At 36.2% G+C, this 15012-nt stretch overlaps 1 protein-coding gene across 1 annotated transcript in view; it reads left to right on the forward strand.

Annotated features, from left to right (window-relative positions):
- Positions 1-8064, forward strand: part of LOC131460374 (sodium- and chloride-dependent GABA transporter 2-like) — a 24407-nt gene extending 16343 nt beyond the window's left edge. Inside the window, exons 2-14 of the mRNA XM_058630800.1 lie at positions 879-1013; positions 1546-1686; positions 1790-1874; positions 1979-2111; positions 2191-2325; positions 3243-3346; positions 3444-3568; positions 3651-3763; positions 3911-4048; positions 4345-4447; positions 5209-5309; positions 5656-5826; positions 7677-8064. Of these exons, the coding sequence (XP_058486783.1) occupies positions 923-1013; positions 1546-1686; positions 1790-1874; positions 1979-2111; positions 2191-2325; positions 3243-3346; positions 3444-3568; positions 3651-3763; positions 3911-4048; positions 4345-4447; positions 5209-5309; positions 5656-5826; positions 7677-7838 (1602 nt within the window). The 5' untranslated portion in view covers positions 879-922 and the 3' untranslated portion in view covers positions 7839-8064. The remainder of the gene's footprint in view (positions 1-878; positions 1014-1545; positions 1687-1789; positions 1875-1978; positions 2112-2190; positions 2326-3242; positions 3347-3443; positions 3569-3650; positions 3764-3910; positions 4049-4344; positions 4448-5208; positions 5310-5655; positions 5827-7676) is intronic.
- The last annotated feature ends 6948 nt before the right edge of the window (positions 8065-15012 follow it).

Genomic DNA, 15012 nt, shown 5'->3' on the forward strand with positions numbered 1-15012 from the left:
GGATTCATTTAAGGAATGTGTGTGTGTGTGTGTGTGCACAGTTGTATTTCTTACCTCTACAGCACACATTTCTGGCAAAACCAGTAGTCCTCATGGAGACCAAAACCTGGTCTTAATGGGGCAGAAACTCATTTCTGAGGAACTGAGCTAAGATTTGAATTGCAGTTTTGTAAATGTTAGGGATAAATCTTTTGTTTGGCTGTTCAAATGAATAGAAGTCCTTAAAAGTATGAGTTAGGGTTAGAGTTAGCAAACCTATGTGTGTGTGTGTGTGTGTTAAATGAGCATTTAAACCAGAATTATATTGCAAAACCACACAAACTGCCAGTTAAGTTTTGTATTTATGACAAACTTTTCTTTTGCTCAAAGGGAGGCTGGTTTGTAAATGCACCTGAACTGATTATAGCGATAGTTAAGGACTCTCAGCCTGAATTACTTTCTCAATAAAGGCTCCACTGTTTCCCTTGCCCTTGTGCATAGCTGCAGTCAAGTGTGAGCAACAGGATAACAACACTTAGACTTAGACTTAGACTTAGACTTACTTTTATTGTCATTGCACAGAAAACACAGCAGTGAAAACTGGCAACGAAATTTCGTTGCTTGGCAGCAGATAAGGAACCAACACATAGCATTGAATTTTGTCACTTCTGAGTTATGATGGGGAATATCTTTTATCTTACTGTAAATGTCTATACATGTATCCAACTCTTCAGCCTAACTATGATTAATAAAAAAAAAATAAGTAAGTGTTTTTATTGAATATAAATATATATAAAAGTAGTGCAAAAAGAAAAACAGGAATGAAACTGTAGCAGCAATATGAAAAGAAAAAAACAGTTAAATATTGCACAGATTGAACATGCATTCTTGTTTTATAGGGGCTTTCTTCATTCCGTATGTTTTGTTCTTGTTCACCTGTGGAATGCCACTCTTCTTCCTCGAGACATCGTTGGGCCAGTACACAAGTCATGGTGGAATAACGTGTTGGAGGAAAATCTGCCCTCTATTTGAAGGTATGTTATAAAGACTGAATAATAAATAATAATAAATAAACATGCCACAGCTGTATTTAAGTATCTACCATTATTTTACATTTATATTTTACATTTAAGCAGATGCTTTTATCCAAAGTGACTTACAAAAGAGGAATAGGCTACATAGAATAAGTGACAGAGGGTGAGAGTGCAGTAGTTGATCCAATTGCAGAAGGAGTTTGTGCAGGGGAGGGGGGTAAGGTTAGAGCTAGGACAGAAGATGCTCTTGGAAGAGCTCAGTTTTAGCATTTTTGTAATAATAATCTTTATTCAGCAACAGTAAGCTTTTTTTGTTTATTTTGTTATTTGTGCATTTTTATTTTATTTTAAAGTTAAAACATGATTTTAACCTCTTGACTCAAGCTTTTTCCAATTTTATTCCACCCTGTGTTGTATTTGCTTGGGTTATGTAATCTTGAAATGATGTCATCTTAAAAGTTGATTTGATGAGTCTACCATCCATTCTCTCAGTATCATAAATCACAAATATAACATTTCTGTTCATTAACAGGTCTGGGTTATGGAAGCCAAGTGGTGACTTTGTACACTGGCGTGTATTACATCATCATACTGGCGTGGGCATTTCTCTATCTGTTTTCATCCTTCAGCTCTGAGCTTCCGTGGGCGAGCTGCAACAACAGCTGGAACACAAGTGCGGGATAACACAACACTGTGGCATTGATCCTACATCTGTTCATTGTTTTAAGTTTGTGCTGATGAGTTGTCACAAACTCTCTCTTACTCTTTTATTTAAGAAAGCTGTTTGGACTCCAGTCCCAATCAAACATCCTTACTGTTCGTGTCTGGAAACAGAACATCTTCTGTTGTAGAATTTTGGGAGTAAGTTTTTCCCAACAAATAATTAATTTTCCTTTTTGATGATTCATTATACTAGGGCGGGTTCTCCTCTCTCCCTGTAATATGTTCCTTACATAAACTTGCAGGAGGAGAATCTTGGGTCTGTCCAGTGGAATTGAGAAACTGGGACATATTCGTTGGGACTTGGCTCTTTGTCTACTCCTTGCCTGGGTACTGTGCTACTTCTGTATCTGGAATGGAGTGAAGTCCACAGGGAAGGCATGTCACAATATTACTGATTTCATGTACATTTAATACATGACAAGATAAATGATTGAGTTTTGGTCATGTCCTATAGGTGGTCTACTTCACTGCCACATTCCCATATGTGATGCTGGTAGTGTTGCTTGTTCGTGGTCTCACGTTACCAGGGGCTAAAGACGGGATTAAGTTCTACCTCTACCCAGACATATCCCGCCTCGTCGATCCAGAGGTAACGCAACTGCAGCTGAAATAAAGCAGTCACTGTATTACACTTTATTAGGTACACCTGTTTTAGTTCAAACCCATGAGAATGGGGAAGAAAGTTGAGAATGTGACATGGTTTTTTTATTAAATTTTATTTATTTCATACATCTAGCTTCAGCTAATTTGCAGCATTTGTCCCTGGCCAGGATTTTGCATGTTGCAACAGTGGTAAATGTTCACATCTCTGCTGCTGCTACTTTAGCCAAAGTTTAACTTTCACACTGTACATCTTCAGTTCAGTATGACATTTCATTGCCTGCAGTAGAGAAGTCCATAGGTGTGTTCGTTTCACCGAGACGGATGGTTGTTCTGCATGTCAGGATTTTACTGTTCAGGCTTGATGGTGATTCTTTGATTCTGATACGTAGAACACTGTGTCGTCAGCATACACCTGATATTCAGTGTCTTTACAAACATTAGGTCAATCATTTATGCACAGGCAGAACCGAATGCACTCTTTGTGCTGCTATCTTGACCCTGGAAGAAGACATCTAGTAAATAACGGTTTAAAAAAAAAATGGGGCCCAAAACGGATCCCTGTGGCAGACCAGTCTAAATGTGCAGAGGAGATGTTTTCACATTGCTGTCGATGCTCCAGTTATGAGCGAAACCAATTAGCCAATTGAGTTTACTAACAAGTATCTCACAGTATCAAAGGCTTTTTTCAAATGTATAGGAATACTGCCACAACCACATTAATGGCCTGAAAAAGATAGATGTACCTTAGCGATTTGCCTTGTCGCAGAGGACAGAGGAGAATTAATGGTTTTGAGGCCACAGAAAGGCAACAGTCACTCAAATAAGCGCATACACAGGTATGGGCCACACCATAATGCTTTTAAATATCTTTACATGTCTGTCATGTGTTATCCTGCCTTGTAGGTATGGATGGATGCCGGCGGCCAGATTTTCTACTCCTTTGGAGTTTGTACAGGAGTTCTGACGTCTCTGGGGAGTTACAACAAACACAACAACAACTGTTATAAGTTTGTACTTATACTGTATTTCTTCACTGACTACTGAATTCACTTAACTCCAACTTCCTAATACTGAATAATGTTTTCAAAAAACGTCCTCCTCCAGAGACTGCGTTTACCTGTGCCTGTTGAACAGCCTCACCAGCTTTGTAGCTGGCTTTGCCATCTTTTCTGTGCTCGGTTTCATGGCAAATGAGCAAGGTGTGGATATATCGATGGTGGCTGAGTCAGGTATGGATTTGTAATTTAGATTAAAACGCCCAAATTAATGTGTGAATCATGACCAATAATGTCAATGTACATTAATTTCCAGGTCCAGGTTTGGCATTTATTGCCTATCCTCGAGCTGTGGTGCTAATGCCACTGCCTCAGCTTTGGGCTGTTGCTTTCTTCATTATGATCATCTTTCTGGGATTAGACAGTGAGGTAAGATATCATGCTATTACAGAATGATCGACTATCATTGGCACCAGTAATTTGTGTTAATTCCCTACCCCAATTACAGTATGTGAATCTGCCAATGTTGCACCAACTGATTGAAATAAAATGAAATGATTTATTTTGCCTCCACAGTTTGTTTGTCAAGAGGCATTGGTAACGAACATCTCTGACATGTATCCCTCAATCTTTCAAAGCAACTGTCGAAGGAAACTCCTCCTTCTTGCAATCAACACTGGGAGTTTCTTAATCGGCCTTTTCATGGTTACTGAGGTGAGCGGTTGCTAGGTGACTTTTGAATCATCTGTTTTGTCGTACATACATCAGGGTAATAAACTTTGATAGATGTGCACACAAACAGCTCTATTTAAAACCAGTAAGTAAAAACATTCAGTAGCCTAATCATAAAATGTTCTCTCTTTCAAGGATGACATGTATCAGAACAAACAGCTTCTGTAAAAGATGCACCATTTATATCTGAACCTGTATTTCCACCATGCTTAATCATAAAGGTTAAGACACCTGACAAACACGATATGTGGATAAGTTCTGTTTCCTCTTATTTGCAGGGAGGCCTTTATATTTTCCAGCTCTTTGACCACTACGCCTGTAGTGGGATGACACTCCTGTTCTTTGCTGTTCTTGAATCTGTGTGCATGGGCTGGGTCTATGGTAAGAAGCACTTTAAACATGGTAACATCAGTGGTGGAAAGAGTACGGCAATATTCTACTCAAGTATTTGGATACAATTTTACTACCAGTACAAGTAAAAGTACTTGTCTAAAAATGTACTCAAGTTAAAGTAAAAAAATAGCTTGTTTAAAATGTATTTAGTTACTTTTTTAACAAGGTTGGGGTTTGTTCTTGTGTCATGCAAAAAGGACAAGGGGACAGATCTCACATTAATTGTTTTTAATTAAAGGCGAACCGTTACAAATTAAAGTGCTTACAAAATAAAATATGTAAACACATCATGTGTCAGTCAAAACGGGTCACGAATGCCTTAACTTTCTCACTCACTCAGGGACCTTAATTAATGCCAATTCACCTGTCCTGATCATTCACTTGTCCTTATCATTCACCTGTCCTCATCATTCACTACCAAAGTTTCCAGTGCTTCAATTGATTTCTTTTTTAATTCATGCCAACATATTTTTGACTCTGTAAGGGATGTGGTTTAAAACTTGCATAACGTGAGCAAATGTAATTCCTTACTTTCCACCGCGTGTACTTGCAACAACAACGACAATAGTTCCTCTGTGCTCACAGGACAAGTGAAATGCTATCTTATAACCTGCCATAAATAACAAGTTTCTTTCCAAAATACACTGAAAAGTTTTCATGTCAGATCTTGTTCACAAGGAGCACAAATTTGTCAAGGCCATGATGTAACTGAATGCCTGTGATGTAACTAACACTGCTTCTCTCTGAAGGGGCAGATCGCCAGTATGACAACATTAAGGACATGATTGGATATCGACCTTGGCCTTTTATGAAATACTGCTGGCAGTACTTCACCTCAGCAATCTGCACTGTAAGTACTGGGAAAGGCATTCACTGACTCACTACTGTAGTAAAAATGAGAAGAGAGCGTCCCGTAACTGTATCTCAGTCTGTGTGAGTAAATAATCAGCCATGTGTAAAATAATCTCTAATCTAATAATCAGTGGACCCACTCCAAATTTAGGTGGCAGCAAACAAATCTCCACACACATTTTGCAAATCTCTGCCAAGCCTAGATAAAACGGGATACTTTAGAAAGCTAATCAGCTGTTGCTTATCGTCTGACTTCAGTCTCACTGTGTACTAATTCATTTGGGCCTTTATATTCTGTTTTCACACCGGCCTGATTTTCTTCCCTCCCTCTGTTATGTTCTCAGTGTACGTTGCTCTTCGCCGTGGTCAGATATACTCCGCTTAAATTCAACAACACGTATGAATATCCCTGGTGGGGCTACGCCTTAGGAGGATTTCTTGCTCTGTCTTCGACTCTTTTTGTTCCTCTGTGGATGTTGTATGCCGTGAGTGTCACTCCTGGAACCCTGAGACAGGTGCGATCACAAGTGTTATTCTTCATTTTTTTTCCCTGTTAAAGGCAAAACTTGTAGCAGCTCTAGCAGAAAAACATGTAGTAAGAGTAATTATGAGCTACTTCTTAACATTGTTCTTCAATTATTACTGTAAGGCACATGTTATCACATATCAAATATGCACTCACCTCATTTTAACCCATTAACACAGAGCATTTCCGCTGCTTTTTTCCATTACTATGTTTAAACATACAGTATATACAGAGGCTATACCAATGTGCAATATAGAGTGTCTTATATCCTTTTTTTCAGCACAACCTAGACAATCTGATGAAAAAAAAGTTTAATTTTCACCAACTATATAAACACACTTGAGCAAAAATTACTCAAAATATTTAAAACTGGACTGAATTTGTGAAATTTGGAAACACATCACAGTTCAAAGTTCACTTTCATCGGTTTTATGAACAAAAAGAAAAGAAATACGCTCTAATTTTGTGACTTCTGCACAATTATTGCTACTTTATATCACGACTAAAAATGCGATTAAAAAAAGAATCACAACTTTGACTCAAACACATAAGAAGACGATAAAAAACCACATTTTTTGAAGTCTGAATATGTGACCTATAAACACACACACGCCCAGGATGTCCATATAAGGAGTTGTGTATTATTCCCACGGCAAATTACCATGGGTGCACCTGTGGCACAGATCCGAGTAACGGTTAACATTATCCTGCATGTGACTGCTCAGATGATAATCTTGGGGGACCGAGAGTAAAACTATGGAAAGGTTGCGACAAAAATGATTCTTAAGAAAAGGACTGACAACACTGTAAACCTCTCCAGATAAGATAAGAGCAGCAAGACAGTAAAGATAAAGATACATTTCCAAGAAAGTATAATACAGAAAGATATTAACAATAAGACAATAAGACTATAAGACTATAGAAATGATAGTTTCCAGAATATATGGCCTTGATATTTACAGATATTCATAACATCTCACACAGTTTTATTCAGTTTGGCCTTCTTTTGCTGTGCTACAACACAACACTGCTATTCTCTGCATGTTTCACACATTACATGACATTACATTACATGTCATTTAGCAGACGCTTTTATCCAAAGCAACTTACAATAAACACCAGTTATATAGAAACACCTCGTACACTCCATCTTCAAAAAACCTTAACTGTCTCTCTCAAACATTCAGCATTGGCTGCTGTTATGGATATGTAGAGCCAAAACCTGCCCTTTGTAGCTTACTCTTTATTATGAGAAAACAAGACGATGATTGACCAGATTTATTATTTTATTATAACACAGTTTACTGTGTGTATTGTAACATTATTAACCCTTAGTGCTCATGGGTGTGGATCTGTGCCACAGATGCACCCATGGTAATTTGCCGTGGGAATAATACACAACTCCTTATATGGACATCCTGAGGGTGTGAGTTTATAGATCACATATTCAGGCTTTAAAAAATGTTTCGTCTTCTTATGTGTTGATGATTCATTTTATTACACATTTTCCTGGTGATATGAAGGCGCAATAATTGTGCAGAAGTCACAAAATAGAGTTTTTCTTTTCTTTTTGTTCATGAAAATTTCACAAATTCAATCTGATTTTAAACATTTTGAGTACTTTTTGCTCAAGTGTGTTTATATAGTTGGTGTTTATATAGTTTTTTTCATCAGATTGCTTGGTTGTGCTGAAATAAAGGCTATAAGAGACTCTATATTGCACATTCTTATAGCCTCTGTATATACTGTATGTTTAAACATAGTAACGGAAAAATGCAGACAAAATTCTCTGTGTTCTAAGGGTTAACAATTTTTTCTTAATTTCCCCCACACACACAGAGACTGGAAGTTCTGTGCAGTCCAGCAAAGGACCTCCCCGTGCCATCGAGGAAAGCATCAAATCGTGAAGCTTTCCAGACATTTACAGGCTTGTACACTCTCCGCAATACAGAAAACCCTGACCACAGAGACAGCAGTGTCCAGAGAACGTCTTTTATTTGAGTTGCAACACAACACAGAGAGAGACAGAGTGTGCTCAGTGTGTTCATATCTTTCAGTCAGCAGCATATTTACCTCTGACAAAGTTGTGTAAAAAAAAAAAAATAATCTAAACTTCAGGACATAAAGTGTATTGACACTGTGGTAAAACTTAGCAGCCGTGGGAGTTCTGTTACAGAAGATGTTGGAATAAGAAGGATTATTGCTTATTAAAATTTATAAGAATTGACACATTTTTGGCATTACTGGAGGATACATATGCAAGAAGGAAGGAAATAATCAACTGAGTACATTTATTTCTGTTCTAGGAGGAAAATAATTTCATTATGCACAGTACTGTATATTTAGTTTTCTGGTGGTACATAAAAATTGTCTTTCAGGTAAGCTGTATACGTTAATATCAATTTAGCTCCTATATTTATTGTTATAAGGCATGTTTTTATGAGGTCAACTTAAAGGTTTTAAAAACTTTGGCTCCTCCTATATATATATATATATATATATATATATATATATATATATAATAGAAATTTTGTTTACAGTATTTGTAAACACTTATAGTTTTAATTCAGGGATCATCAAGAACACGAAGAGTATGTCTTTTAAATGTATTTAATGTATTATATGTACGTAAATATGTACGTAAATAATAAAAATACAGTGGTACAAAAGGCATATACAACATGTAACAAGAGAAGAGAGAGGTAAAGAGAGATTTAGGTAAGAGTTGAACAATACTCGTGCAGTGCAGGAGGAGTGGACGTGGACACGACACCTGTGTGCTTTCAACACCTGAAACTGAATGAAAACTGGAAATGCAGGCTGTAATTTAACACACACACACACACACACATAGTAATTGCAGAATAACACAACGCGTCAGTGTTCATGTAACACTTTGATTGCAGTGTATGTACATATTATGTTTCTCACTCTTCGTCAAACCACCGTAGTGAAATTTAAACTGCCAAGCACCAAGTAATACCTCATCAACTCAGCTAATGAAACGATATATTTATTTTTCCACATAAGTCAGAAAACACAATTTAACACTTAGTGCTTCCATGGTAATTTGCCGTGGGAATAATACACAACTCCTTATATGGACATCCTGGGGGTGTGTGTTTATAGGTCATATATTCAGGCTTTAAAAAATGCATTATTTTCGTCTTATGTGTTGTTGAGTCAAAGTTATGATTCATTTTATGTCGCATTTTTAGTAGTAACATAAAGTAGCAATAATTGTACAGAAGTAACAAAATAGACCTATTTTTCTTTTCTTTTTTGTTCATAAATACAAGTGAACTTTGAACTGTGACGTATTTCCAAATTTCACTAAATACTTTTTGCTCAGGTGTGTTTATATAGTTGGTGTTTAATCATCAGATTGCCTAGGTTGTGCTGAAAAAAGGATATAAGACACTATGTTGCACATACTTATAACCTCTGTATATAATGTATGTTTCAACATAGTGATGGAAAAAAGCTTTGAGCAAATGCTCTGTGTTCGGAGGGTTAACTAATGTTTTTTTTTAAAGTTTTATAAGATGTTCACTCACTGTACTGCTGCTGCTGCTGCTGCTGCTGCTACAATACAAACAAACCTACAATGTTTTCATGTAACTGCTGTTTACTGATGACAAATGCTGAAGTGAAATAAACAGACACACACACACACACACACACCTGAGCTGGGCTGCTTCAGTTACACTGACAGAGTGACATCTTGTGGCTGAGCTTACACATTACACACAGATACAGGAAGTCACAGTGAGTGTTGAGTCAGTCAGCCACCTAGTACCTACAGTAGTATAACCACCTAGTTATAATACATTACATTACATCAAAGCCAATTAAAACACATTTATTTAAATGAAATTAAACTATTGAAAAAATAAAATGTTGAGTATTGGTAAGAAATACTCGAATAGGATTATAATTAGTAATAATTTAATCTGACTCAGACAGTGGCTAGTATATATATATATATATATGAATGAATATGAAATAAAACAAACATTTGAAATATGCACCATCATGAAAACTGAAAAATAAAACATGGGCACAAAAGGTGCATTATTAACTAAACATTCAGTGCTACTGTATGTTATACTGAGGTACACATGTTGCACGTAGAGCAGGAGTAACAAAAAATACAGTCTAAACTGCACAATAAAAGGGACCTAAACAATATTTACTGTCAGTGGAATGTGCTGAGCAGAACCACAAGAGGGCGCTTCAGAGGCAAACACTATTGTCTTCAGCCACTGCAATGACATCACAGGTTGTCCTTGTTTTTCAACATTTGTTTCCCAAAATTAGAAACCAGTATAAAGGCAATATACTGCGGTTAGAGATCAATGCCATGATCACACAATATTGAGTCTAATGATGATGATGATGATGATGATGATAAAGATGATGTTATTGGAGAAAATTGTAGCTCCAATTTATCAGACTTTGTGTTGTTTGAGGTTGTTTGTTGTGGAGGCAGAAAACTGTCGCATGAGAAGAAGATGTTAATCCTCTGGAGCACACGAGTGTCGGGACCTGCTGTGGAAGCAGATTAAAGAGATCTGAAATCTTCTTAGGGCGTCTCTCTCGGAGAAAGTTTTCCTTTATTTGTTAACATTTGTCATTTTAAATTAATATCAAAAGACTTGAAATCACATCCTTAAATTCAAACTATGTTGAGGTTTTTCACTAGGGGCACATCGTAGTGATTTAGGCCCTCTTGTCTTCCATTTCCCCCTCTTGTGATAACATGAATATTCATGTTCCAGAATCACAAATAAGAATCACACATTTTACTTAAAAAATAAACATTTACGGAGGACATTCAAAATGGTTTTCTGTTGAACATAAAGTGTTTTAGATCTTGTTTGTATTGGATTTTTTTTCTTTAAATTTACCCATAGTTTTGTTGTACTTTGTGCAAAGTTGTCTGAATAATTAAATACAACGGCAACAAGTACAAACACATTTCAGTCGAAAAACAGAAAGAAAACACCCCACTCATCGACTATCAGGCTTGGTTGAGGAGGAGGAGGAGCTTAAATAAATCATATTACGAACAAGAAAAAAAACTCTATAACTCTATATTTTGTGCAGATTTATTTCCCACTTGCTATTCGATTGAAGTTTGACAACAAGCTTAAATGAATGAATGAATGAATACATAAATAAATAAACAAACAAAATGGAGCATCTATTCCATTGGCTGGTAACTGGTTGTAATACCAGTCAGCTGGCCTGACCCACTACCAGATAACCTATTTCCCTATTGGACACCAGCACACAACGGCCTCCACAGGAGTGTGTTAAGTCCCTGTTGAGCAGAGGCCTAATTCCAATGACCCGCTACTTACGTGTGACTTTTGGCACAAGTTCAGTTCCCTATTGATCTGAGCTCTTTGAGACTTCCTGTGTCAGGCTCACAAGTGTCTCCAAGCTTCTATATCAATCTCATTTAGAGCTCAGCTCTCGCTATCTATCTATCTATCTATCTATCTATCTATCTATCTATCTATCTATCTATCTATCTATCTATCTATCTATCTATCTATCTATCTATCTATCTATCTATCTATCTATCTATCTATCTATCTATCTATCTATCTATCTATCTATCTATCTATCTATCTATCTATCTATCTATCTATCTATCTATCTATCTACAGTACAGTGTGACTGTAAATCCACATTTACAATTTATTGTAATAGTTGCTCTGTCAACAAGGTTTTGGTTGAAAAGTAATGACATGACATATAGTGTTATATGAAGCACTATAAGTTTACAGTACTACAACACAGTGCATGATGTTGCATTAGATACCTGTTCTCTCTACAAGAAAAGGTAATTACGTTGATTTGGTTTAGTTTAATTCGTGAAAGTCAATTACACGGGAGAGCAATTTAAAAATTCAGGACACATTTACAAAAAGTGATTATTTCCTAAACACTGTTAAACAAACACTCAGTCAGTTCCCTATAATTTGTTTAGTTAATTCAACTAAGAAACGGATAATAGGATTTCAGAGGGCAGGTTTGCTGCAGCCACAATAACACGGCAGAAGAGATAGATAGATAGATAGATAGATAGATAGATAGATAGATAGATCAATTCTAGCTTGGTAGCTTGCAAGCTAACTAGCATGCTAACTAGATACTTTAGAGCTTGTATTTTTAAGAAGAGTTCATTTGTGTGGTCTCTATATCCTCCGTTATTTATTAGTCTGATTTTTTTTTTCTGCATTATATATATTGGATGAATATTGTGATAATTTACAGAAAATGATGATGATTTACACAACAAACTATAGTAAAGTAAAGACTATTTTACTATGCACTGACTGACACTGAGGTCTTTGACCTCTGGCGTCAGTGTGCACTTGCTCTAATCACCTTTGACGAGTACATGGATTGATGGAGACAGGTGTCACCTCTGCCTGACATCCAGACAACCTGCTCAACACCTTCTTCCCTTTGTACAAAGGTGTGAATCCAATTTGTGAGGATTGGAGATTAGAAGAGGCCAAACCCCTCCAGTTTAACAGCTTGCTAGTGACAATTTTTGGCTGCTAAGCAGATAAACACAAGCTCCTTGGTGTGGAAATCCCTCTAGTAGGAATTGGCATAATTGTGGAAGCTGTGTGACAGGTGGCTTCCTGTGTTTGTAAACCCCTCCCTCAGGGCATGGCCATTCCTGACTGTATTATCACTAGATTTTGTGCATATCACTTTCTCATCATTCACACAGATACAGGAGTAAATCTGGCAACAAAAAATACTTGATTAAACCAGAGAGACAGAAAAACAGCATATAAAACATTTAAAAGCTGTGTCTGTATCTTCATGTACTGTAGGCCATGGAGCAGCAGCTTCTCCATGCAGCATAGAACATGTCATTTGCATTTTAAATAAGCTGTATTGCTTGTTGATTGCTGTTTAAAATGATGCTTTTAAACATGATAACATTTGCTGTGTGATGGCTCATAAAAGGAAAGGTTTTGAATTGATTTGTTTTGTTATAAAAACAAACACAATCAACACAAATATGGTAAATGTTTCACAAATAATATGATTAGGTAATATATAGCTTATTCTTATCAGAACATCATTTCCCATTATATAAAAAAAATCATTTAGGTCACTGTGAAGTTAGAAATGACATCAATGGTTACTATATAAAACTGCTCATAGGTGTTTGTAATCCAGTTAACTAATCTAATGCCTGAGCCACTGTGTAAAAGAACAAATATCCAATAATTTCCAAATTTGCTCATAACAAACACTAACTGTCAACAAGTAGAAAACTTTTTTTTTTAATGGAAATTGTGCATATCACCTGGGCTCAGTCACTCTTAGGTTAATAAGGTCATTTACTTTTGAATCTCTAATGATATAAGCCCATTTTCCTCATCAAAGACTCAATCCTGCTTTAAAGTGATAACCTAAACAAGCCAAAATGTTACTGAGTAAAAAAAGCTTGGCCTGATTTTAAATTTTCAACATTCTCACACCCCAGAGGACAGGTCAGTTGGTGCTAATTTTGTGACCTTTGACCCGTTTTGATCAATAATTCATGTGTTTACATATTTTATTTTGCCAGCACTTTCATATATTAGGTTTGCCTTAAAGCAAAAAACAATCCATGTGAGATTTGTGTCTCCTTGAAACAAGACAGAACCTCAACCTTGTTAAAAAAAAGTAACTTTTACTCTGAGTGAATTTTAAACAGGCTACATTTTTACGTTTTACTTTAAATTGAGTACATTTTAGACCAGTATTTTTACTCGTGCTTAAATAAAATGTGATATATGTGAAAAATAGCGGTACTTTTACTTGAGCAGAATGTTTTAGTACTCTTTCCACCTCTGATCAATTGGTAGTATTTTCTTTATCATGGTACAATGCAGACTTCACAGTGAATTAGAGAGTGGAAACAATGATCAAAAGCTTGATTCAACTCAATAAGACATGAGTTGAATGAGAGATAAAAACATCCAAACTTCCAAAATCTTTACTTTAAAGGTTTTTGGTGAAAAAACAACATTTTTAATATAATATCATTTAGATTAATGTAACCCACTGTATTCAGACAAATGGTTTCATATCTTCATCTTGTACAAAAAAGTCCCAACTCAAGATAGATCAACTATTTTACCCACTGTGGAAAAGGCAAAGACAGGAAACACTAACACTTGTGCTGTAATTGATGTAATTGACAAATTGAATACATGGTGCTCAGCTACTGAGCCAGTTATCTAAAGTGGTGTTACAGTGAGGTGGTGAGTGTCGCAGCTAACAAGGTTATTTTAAATTCATTAACTTGTTAAAAAAGACAGTTTATGGGAGAATGTTGTCTGTCATTCAGGTCATGGTAAATCCTAACTAAACAGAGCTGAATGTAACTTTTCTACCCTTAAAGCACAGTTAGGAACACCTAATGACGTGAAATTCAACTTCAGATAATTACAGGAAACAAACATCAAACTTGTTCTGAGTTTTGAATGAAACCTACAATTCTTTGCCCGGGACTCTAAGCAATTGCCCTCTTAATATTCTGGAACAGCCCTGCATGGAACACTTCTTCTGTGTGTCCTTGGTTCGTTCTGTAATTTTTTTTTAGGGGGGAAAATTTAGATTTTTTCTTTGGAGAAAAGCCATTAATTAACACAGCAGTGTCCGAGTCTGTTCAATTGCAGCAACTGATATCATTTGCAAGCCAATAATAATAATGAGTTAATTACTTTTGACTTAATTAAATTAGAACATAATCCCAATTATCTACTGGGAGCGACACAGTATCTGGCGGCACAATAAATGGATTAACCTGAGCGGACCTACGGAAACTACAACTCACCTATTTGCACTTGTAATTTATATATAAACAGTTTTAAATGGCCTACACTCTGGAGTCTGTAGGAAAAAAAGATGAATACATGATGGATGTGTGGATGTTGAAAACAAAGCCCACGCCTTCCCATACATGTGCACCTCTTTTTCTTAATTCCTTCAGATTTTTCTTCTAACCACAGTGAAGTACTTAGATCAACATTTTCTTTAAATGTGCTCTGTGAGTAAAATGATTACATTATTTACACTATTTGTGACATACACAAAAATGTATATCCCTCATATTTGAATGACTGTGCTGTACGTCTTATTCAGGAGG

Source organism: Solea solea, chromosome 6 (assembly GCF_958295425.1).
Source record: "Solea solea chromosome 6, fSolSol10.1, whole genome shotgun sequence".
Lineage (NCBI taxonomy): Eukaryota > Metazoa > Chordata > Actinopteri > Pleuronectiformes > Soleidae > Solea > Solea solea.